This window comes from Astatotilapia calliptera, chromosome 16, assembly GCF_964374335.1.
Source record: "Astatotilapia calliptera chromosome 16, fAstCal68.1, whole genome shotgun sequence".
NCBI classification, from domain to species: Eukaryota; Metazoa; Chordata; class Actinopteri; order Cichliformes; family Cichlidae; genus Astatotilapia; species Astatotilapia calliptera.
Genome location: NC_137437.1, coordinates 33,764,878 through 33,774,510, shown reverse-complemented (window position 1 = coordinate 33,774,510; position 9,633 = coordinate 33,764,878). Strand labels below are relative to the sequence as shown.

The window sequence follows — 9,633 nt, the reverse complement described above, 5'->3', positions numbered from 1 at the left end:
CAGTCACTACTCAGAGCTCATATCAGTCTAAATTCATAATCTCACAGGTGGTTAAATTGACAGCTCCATTTTTATGCTCAGCTCTCTCTCTCCCACAACAGATCAATACATCCCAGTTGCCCAGTCAGTCAGTCTGCACCAATCTGTCTGTCAGTCTCATGCTGCACTCGTACCAGCTTTAGAACAAGACCCCAAGGTGGGCCATTTACCCTTTTCTGGCTGAGAACCATAGTCATGGTTTTGGAGGTGCAAGCTGGAAATTTCCACCTGATGAAGCCAACAGAACCACCTCATGTGCAAAAAGCAAAGATGAAACGACTGCAGTTGTGACCGACTTAGCTCATGTGTGGAAGAAGAGTCAAATGACGTGTAGAAACTCTCCCTTTCTGTGAGTGCCTCATTCACATAGTCACAACAGCCTCAGTCAACGCTTTTATCTGACTGAGGTTTCAAGTTTTGTTTAATCTGATAACACACAAAACCCTGGCTCTTAAGAAAAATAACTTGCTACATAGTCCATCTCCCTGTGATGCTCTCCTCGTCTGTCTATGTTTGTATTTGCGCCAAGTTTGTGAGTTCTTGTGTTGCAGGGTTTTAATTGTAGTAGCAACTGGTGCAGTGGAGGTGGAGTATTAGTGTTAGTGGATTAGTGGAATACCATTGTATATTTGTCTGCCATTCACACCTTACGTCAGGTGACCTGATAGGATGAGGCAAAATCTCACAGTGGTTTCACCCCAGATCTGTGGCGATAATGACCCGAACGTTCCCCAAGCATTGGCTTATGTGACAAGGCGCATGATTAAGGGTAGGTCAACACCCATTAGGGTCTAAATACCTGTGATTCTCCAACTTCTGGTTGTAGAACTGAAGAAGCCTCTTGATGAGAGGTGTAGTGTCTTTACAAAACTTAAACTCCAGTCACATTTTTTCCAAGCTCCTTACACTACCATGCTGTGGATGACTGAGAACCTACACAGACATTTTATGAGCCTTCATTACTTTTATCCTCATGTACCAAAAAACATGTTTTGTGTGAGCGTTGTATAAGTTTCTCGGAGATGGTGTTTTCTCATAAAGAAAACTTACTGGTGATCATCAGCATAGTCACTGTTTCTGAACTGAGGCTCTGTGTGTGTGTATGTGTGTATATATATATATATATAAAAAAAAAAAAAAACACCCAGCACGCCCCTGCGGGCGGTTAATCCTTCAAGCTCGGGTCCTCTACCAGAGGCCTGGGAGCTTGAGGGTCCTGCGCAGTATCTTAGCTGTTCCCAGGACTGCGCTCTTCTGGACAGAGATTTCCGATGTTGTTCCCGGGATCTGCTGGAGCCACTCGCCTAGCTTGGGAGTCACCGCACCTAGTGCTCCGATTACCACGGGGACCACCGTTACCTTCACCCTCCACATCCTCTCGAGCTCTTCTCTGAGCCCTTGGTATTTCTCCAGCTTCTCGTGTTCCTTCTTCCTGATATTGCTGTCATTCGGAACCGCTACATCGATCACTACGGCCGTCTTCTTCTGTTTGTCTACCACCACTATGTCCGGTTGGTTAGCCACCACCATTTTGTCCGTCTGTATCTGGAAGTCCCACAGGATCTTAGCTCGGTCATTCTCCACCACCCTTGGGGGCATCTCCCATTTTGACCTCGGGACTTCCAGGTTGTACTCGGCACAGATGTTCCTGTACACTATGCCGGCCACTTGGTTATGGCGTTCCATGTATGTCTTGCCTGCTAGCATCTTGCACCCTGCTGTTATGTGCTGGATTGTCTCTGGGGCATCTTTACACAGCCTGCACCTGGGGTCTTGCCTGGTGTGATAGACCCCAGCCTCTATGGATCTTGTGCTCAGAGCTTGTTCTTGTGCTGCCATGATTAGTGCCTCTGTGCTGTCTTTCAGTCCAGCTATATATATATATATATATATATATATATATATATATATATATATACATATATATATATATATATATATATATATAGCGAAATGCCCCCCTGGTGCATTTATAAGAATATAATCTGAAAGAGATCTAAATCTAGGAATTAAAAATAAATAATAACTTGCTAAATTTGGGTAAAATTAGGAGATAAATAGGTACAATTACTAACTATACAATACTATAATAATAACTATACAATACTAACTATACAAAAAAGACACGACAAAGACACTACGAAGTGGATTGTGCAGTAGGTATTGAATACTAGGTTCAAGTTATGGTCAGGATATTGTAGACAAGACATGTGCAAGATGGAAAATGTGCAAATATAGTAATAATAATAATAATAATAATAATGGATACTTTATTGATCCCCATGGGGAAATTACTTGTTTTTCTCTGCATTTGACCCATTCACTCTGTGAAGCAGTGGGCAGCCCACTAAGCAGGCGCCCGGGGAGCAGTGTGTAGGGACGGTACCTTGCTCAGGGGTACCTCAGGGTAGCCGTTAGTATAATTTAGATGTGTGTTCTGTAACTATGTGACCGAGTGCAAATAAGCATATTGTTCCCAGGTCCAGTCTGTAGTGGGTTTGTGGAAGTTTTTGTTGTTTTTAAGTCTTTTGGTGAGTATTGTAAGGTGTTTGTGAAAGTCTTTGTGTATATCAGTCCTTCGGTGGTAGTTAGTTGAGAGCTCTGACTGCTTGGGGGAAGAAGCTTTTGCAGTGTCTGGCCATTACGGTTCTGATCCTGCAAAACCGTCTGCCAGATGGAAGGAGGGAGAACAGTGCGTGTGAGGGCTGGAAAGTGTCCTTCACTAAGCTGTTCAAACGTCGGATGATGTGTCTGTCGTAGAGTTGGGAGATGGATGGGAGAGGGCCTCCAATGATCCTCTCTGCTGTCCTCACTATCTGCTGCAGAAACTTCATTTCAGCAAAAATGCATTCCCTGTACCAGAAGGTGATGTAGCAGGAGAAGATGTTCTCAGTGGTTCCATGGTAAAATGATGGGAGGATGGGAGGAGGAAGACTTGCCTTCTTCAGTTTCCTAAGAAAGTAGAGACGTTGTTGGGCTTTCTTCGTGATGGTGGTGTTCAGGTTTCAGGAGGAGTCATCTGATATGTGCACACCCAGGAACTTCACACTGTGGACCATCTCAACAGCAGACTGTTGATGTGCAGTGGAGTGTGGGCCATTAAGCTCTTCCTGAAGTTAACAGCCATCTCTTTAGTCTTCTGAACATTTACAGGCAGGTTGTTATTCTGACACCAGTCCACCTGGTGTTGTACCTCCTCTCTGTGTTCAGTCTCAGTGTTTATATGCCTGGAAGTGTTTGATGTAACTAAGAGAGGCCTTGTTTTCTACGTTGTCATGTCAAGTTCTTGCAGATGAAGTTCTATAGAGCACGGCAGAAAAATATATCCCTATTGCCAAAGGATGTACTGAAAGGTTTTACAGTTTTAACCACTGTAAATGCAAGATTGTTTAACTATCTTCTCTGGGCATCTGGCGGGTTTTGTGGTCAGTGTTTCAGGCTAGAATCTGCTGATTAGACCAGCATGTGGTCCTACAGGTGGAGAAAGTCTTTAAATTGACACAGCAGGGTTATTATGGGAAGCGTTTACATTTAGTATGTGCTGAGTAGGTAGAAGGGTGGTCAAGGGTCACGAGGATTCACAAGTGAATGAGCTCTATGGTGGTGATGTCAGAACACTCGAGGAACATCTGTGGTGGGATGGGCCTCCTAGATAACAGTGCTATTATTCAAACTCTCATTCGACTTTCGTTTCATGTGGTCACTTTGTGTAAGAACCACAAAAGCATTGTTTAACAGTGATACTCCTGAGTGGCTAGAGGTCTCTCATTAGTCATGTATCTGTGGATCAGCTTGATGTTCCATTCAAAGGTCAAAAAAGGAACAGAATCACATTTTCTTAAAACAGGGAACTTTGTAGAAACCTTCAGGGACTGATGCAGTAGGAGCTGCCTCCACCTCAATACAGCTAAAACCAAGGAGATAGTGATGGCTTTTAGAAGATCTAGGCCATTCCAATCATCAGTCTCCATACATGGGCAGGACACTGAGGTGGTGTACTCTTATACACCACCTCAGTGTCCTGACCACCACTCTTACTGGTGGTGGTCAGAGGGCCCGGTGGCGCCAGTGTCCGGCAGCCTCGCCTCTGTCAGTGCGCCCCAGGGTGGCTGTGGCTACAATGTAGCTTGCCATCACCAGTGTGTGAATGTGTGCGTGAATGGGTGGATGACTGGATATGTGAAGCGCTTTGGGGTCCTTAGGGACTAGTAAAGCGCTATATAAATACAGGCCATTTACCATTTACCATTTATAAATATCTGAGGGTCCTATTGAAAGACAAGAGGCCCAAGAGTACTGATTCTCTTTACAAGAAGGGGCAGTGCCACCTCGTCTTCTTGCAGCTGCTGAGGTTTTTTGGTGTGTGATGAGATACTGAATATGCATTTGATCATACTGTGGTGGCCAGTGCTCTGTTTTAATGCTGCTGTGTGTTGGGGCCCAGCTTAATGGTCAAAAACACTAAGCAACTGGGCAAGCTGGTGAAAAAAGCCACTGAACAAACTGAAATCTATAATGGACAATGTCAGATTTAAGTCCTTTTAAACATTATTTTTTTCGTTTATTTATTTATGGTTATGACTGGAGAGATGTTTGTGCATGGATGGAGCAGCCGGATGTTTGAATTTCGACTTGGGGATAAATAAACTATCTATCCTAAGAGTTTGAAAGCACATGATCTATTCTCTGAACACAGATAAGTGCTGCCCCCTACTGATGAAAATGTCAAGATTTTAAAAAGCGCACCAGTTCAAAAATACTGTATAATGACAACTTATCAAAAACATACTCCAAACATACTCCAAATGTTAAGTTTTAGATGATGATGATGATGAAGATGAACAAAGCTCCAGAATCTATGGAGGAGTTTCTGGATGTAAAACATTTGAAAGCTTCACAGACTCTCATTGGACTATATCAGGCGCTCAACTTGTTTTTTGTTGCCCATATTGGATACTAAAAGTGAAGACAGGAAGTCTGGGGTTAAAGGTTTTATTTCTGGGGTTGGATTGCATATTACGTGAAAATTCAATAAATTCAACCACGCAAATGCAAAACTTGTGTGTCATTTGACATCCCCCTGAATTCTTAGTAAATTGGCAAATCTATATAAACCAATATTGCAGAAGTTCTACATTTACACAGCTTTTGCTTATTCACAGTATTACATGTATACTCATGTACCAATGTGTGGGAAAAGAAGAAAGAAGAAAACTTAAATTTCTAGTGAAGTAAAGGTGAAAGATGTGCAAAATAAGACGATTCCCAAGGCTGCAGACATGCACACGGTAACTAAGCATCAAACAGGAAATACTAAGTTTAGAGGGGTTTTTTTTTGCCCTTGCTTGAAACTTCTAACAAGGAATTCCAAACAAGGCATTTTCTCTGATAAAAACACGTTACACAATAAAACAGAGGCAATGATAAGTTTCCATTTTGTGGGAAAAACCCCCAAATGAACAATTTTGAACTTCGATGGTTAAATGCAACATGGAGTGAAAGGCAGCACTAAAATGGAAACTGAGCTCCTTATCTGATGGGGCTCTGGTGACTGTATTAATGTAGACAATGTATTTTGCACGTGCAAATTATAAATAAATAAATAAATAAGAAGAAGAAAAAAAAACAGTTTATAGTTTAAATTATCTACATTTTCTGCCAAAGGATCAAATTAGACAAAGTGACTTTTACATAAAGTGCCTCACTGGTATAATGTTTCCTGTCTGACATTTACCTGAGAGATCTGTCAAAATGGTTTAGAAGACAACCTGTTGTCATCTTATTCATGTAGATCGCCACAGGCAGATAGTGTGTGTGGGTTTGCCCACTTCCCTTGAGCTGAACAATTTGCTAATAAAGCACCAGCAACACAGCTCTGCACAACCATTTCACAAGGACTTTAACCACATCTCTGAGCAAAAACAACACTCCTGACAAGGTGTTCAACTTGTGCACATCACAAAGAAACGATGGAGCAACAACTTTTCATACTTTTTGTTTTGAAGTGTTTTGTTCTCACCAATCAAGCTGTGAAAGGATCAGAGGTAATCAGTGGATATCTTTGACATTGGTGCACTTGTTGTGAATGTGAGCAAAAGAAAAGGGGACTATGGATGTGTGCTAGACTAAGAAATGGTTTTCTTGCAAATTTTATTTCTAAATATTATGACACAATGATGACTGCAACTTGCTGCTTTATTGTTAACTTGTCTTCATCTTAGTACTACCGACTAAAATAGTTGCAATAAGCACCATCTACTTTGTACTGTACTATTTCTACCTGTATCCTAGTATTAACACATTGTTATGTTTTGCCCGCCTGCAGGTCTTCTCCAATTTGGGCAATCTCAATTTAAATTACAGCTATGACGAGGATGAAGAAATGATTTCAGAATCTTCTCCTTGCAATAAAACAGTGCCTGGATTTAACAACATGGGGATGACCGTAGTCTACATTATCGTGTTTGTTTTCGCCATCGTAGGTAACAGTGTTGTTGTCTTTGTCGTTTTCAATATGAAGAAAAGTAAAACCAGCACTGACATCTACCTGATGCACCTGGCGATTGCAGACCTGCTCTTCTGTCTTACCCTGCCGTTCTGGGCTGTGAAATGTAATGCTGGCTGGATCTTTGGAAACTTCCTGTGCAAACTCCTCTCAGGCTTTCAGGAGGCATCTGCATACAGTGGCGTATTCCTGCTGGCATGCATCAGTGTGGACAGATACTTTGCCATTGTCAGAGCTACGCGGGTCCTGTCCTCCCATCACCTGTTGGTCAAAGTTATTTGCAGTATTGTGTGGCTGGTGGCTGTAATGTTGTCCTTACCAGTGGTGATTAAGAGGGAGAGCATAGATACTGAATTTGGAGTGTCCATTTGCTTTGAAAACGTTACTGGTGAAAGCAGCGATCGCTGGCGAGTGACTCTACGCGTTCTGCGGCATACACTGGGCTTCTTCCTGCCTCTGGTGGTCATGGCTGTCTGCTATGGCTGGACTGTGGTGACTTTGTTTCACACACGCAACCAACAAAAGCACAAAGCTATGCGTGTCATCTTGGCCATTGTGCTGGCATTCATTCTGTGCTGGCTGCCTTATAATGTCACTGTACTGATTGACACACTCATACAGGGAGGATCTCTGGAACTGACTACATGTGAAACTCATTACACGGTGATTGCCATGCTGAGTGTCACCGAAATTCTGGCCTTCATGCACTGTGCAGTGAATCCGGTGCTGTACGCCTTTGTTGGGCAGAAGTTCCGTAACCAGCTGCTCTCAGCTCTTTACAGACACGGCCTCATCAGCAAGAGGCTCCAGATGGCTTACAGGAAGGGCTCTGCTGGCAGTGTAGGCAGCTTAAGATCCAGAAACACCTCAGTCACAATGTAAAAAAGCCCTGATGGATGATTATTTACAGGCTCAGGTGGTGGTCATTTTTTAAAATGCATCTTCAACTGGTCAAATGTCCTCAAAGTGCAATGTACTAAAGATCCAGAAAGTACATTGATGCAAACCACATATACACCATCAGCCCTAAATAGCAAATTCAGAGAAAGTAATAACTAGACATGTCACGTTTTTTTACTCCATAACTGCTTTTGCAAGTCGTGTGAATTTCCAGGAACAGATATCGGGGGAGCGAATTGTCTTTTTCTTTCTTTTGCTGAGATTGAAAAGGTAGCAGAAAGCAGCATCGCTTGGCTTAAGATAAAATAGAAAACAGGAGAAAACATCTGTGTAGAACGAAATCTGGTGGTAAAAATAGTAATATGCAGATGTGTCTGGGTGTTAGCATTTCACACAGCCAGTTCAGCTGTTTCCTTTGGTTAACAGGAGGATTTTGTTTTCTAAATAACTGGTCAGTATTTCTCAGTTTAACTCATTCCATTCTATTACTAGAATTTCCAAACAATACCCAAAATGAACTTGGTTCATTAGTAACAATGTTGCTACCAGATTTGAAATAAAATAGTGAGTTCAGTGCCTCACCTGGATCTCTCGTGGTGTAATGTTTGGTGTAACTTTTGAAGTATTATTTCAGCACGAATATTGATTACTGAATCTAAGCAGTGCGAATTCAGAGAAAAAGAACGCAGGTGTTCAAGTTAAAAAGAGAATCAGATAACATGGTTAGCACTGTCATATAGCAAGAGAGTTCTGAGAAAGAAAGTCGGGGCCTTCCTGTGTGGAGCTTGCCTTGTCTGCCAGGGTTTCCTCTGGACACACTGGCTTTCTCCCACAGATATTCATGTTAACTTGTGCTGTAAATCACTTTAAGTGTTTAATAAAACCATAAAAGTGGTATAGAAATTTTAGTTTGACAGGTTTTGTGCTTTAAGCATTCACAAAAATATTGTTGCTGTACATGTTCTAATGACGCTTTAGTGTGTTTGTTCATTAAGAATAAAAAACATTTAAAAATCCAGTGTTGATGTGATATTGTGCACATTATTCTGAGGCTGTCCAGTAAATATTGTTACCTTATTCTACGCAGTAGTGAAGAAAAAAAGTCTCAGTCTGATATTATCTTTCACACAGGAAGAAGCAGTGGTGAAATCTGCCATCTGTTTCAAAAACAAGTTGTGTTTGTTTCTTTGATGAAAAGGTTTCATTTAAGTAACAGAAACTCTGTAGAAACTGATAGTTTGTGTTGTAATCAGTGCTAAGATACTGTTTTGTCCAAGAAGCTGTTTCTTGCATGATCAAACCAATGTGTGTTTTTTTGACTCTGTTTTTTACTTGAAGGTGTGAAGTGATGTGCGAATGAGTCTGCAAAGTGTTGCTTCAAAATTAAAACTGCATGATATATGTGCACCGCACTGTGCTTCAAAATTAAATGTCTCCATTATGCAAGCTTATTCTTGTGTTACTACTAAATATGTGTTTAGGAAAATGTGGTATATCCAGATTTGTTTCTATTCAAGCATATTTGTCAAATTCCGTCTGCAGCTAAACTCAAATAAACGTCGTCTCACACTTTGTGGTAGTCTGGCCATTTCCCTGTTTCCGGTTCTGCGTCTTGATGAATGAACAAGCTGTCTAAGAGGTATTTTTACCCGAACAATCATCTTTTGCACAACCTAATAAAGTGACTAAATCGACATTTGAGTATATTACAAAGGAAAGTTCAGCACTGTGGCAGAAAATCTTTTTGAAAATTCCTAAAGATAGAGATCTTCCTTGAAGAGGCAGACTTCAAAATGAAACTTTATTGCAGATCTCAGATTTAACGCCCCCACTACAGTCTCCACTCTGTTGGAGTTTTGTAACAGAATCAATCACATGTAAACACACATGTGATGGTTTCAAAGCACCTTTTCCAAAAACATGTGGAGCAGGCCCACCAGCTGTAAGGCTTTTCTTCTAGAAGATGGAGCTGTATTTTGAGATAATCAACAGCATTCAGCACTGCCAACTTTAACCCCTGAACAGCCTAATAATTAACTAAAAGTAACTAAAATGCATGTGAGGGCAGCAGTGCATCAAATATTCTGCTGGAATTAAATTACTGGGAATATTTTGACAGAAGACTTGCACATGAAGGTTAAGAAATAAAAACAGAAAAAAATGAACAAAGCTTAGGTTCAAGAGTTCAA

General features: G+C 41.3%; 1 protein-coding gene across 1 annotated transcript; it reads left to right on the top strand.

Annotated features, from left to right (window-relative positions):
- The first annotated feature begins 5,936 nt into the window (after positions 1–5,936).
- cxcr2 (chemokine (C-X-C motif) receptor 2) lies at positions 5,937–9,016 on the top strand. The gene is made up of 2 exons (XM_026145042.2): positions 5,937–6,083; positions 6,365–9,016. Exons 1-2 carry the CDS (start codon positions 6,009–6,011, stop codon positions 7,424–7,426), a joined length of 1,137 nt encoding a protein of 378 aa, XP_026000827.1. The 5' UTR covers positions 5,937–6,008; the 3' UTR covers positions 7,427–9,016.
- Positions 9,017–9,633: the final 617 nt, after the last annotated feature.

Bases quoted from the DNA above. Each gene is read 5' to 3' on its own strand.
- cxcr2 (XM_026145042.2), top strand. From the start codon at position 6,009: ATGGAGCAACAACTTTTCATACTTTTTGTTTTGAAGTGTTTTGTTCTC. The intron at 6,084-6,364 runs GTAATCAGTGGA...GCCCGCCTGCAG, and splicing joins AAGCTGTGAAAGGATCAGAG to GTCTTCTCCAATTTGGGCAA.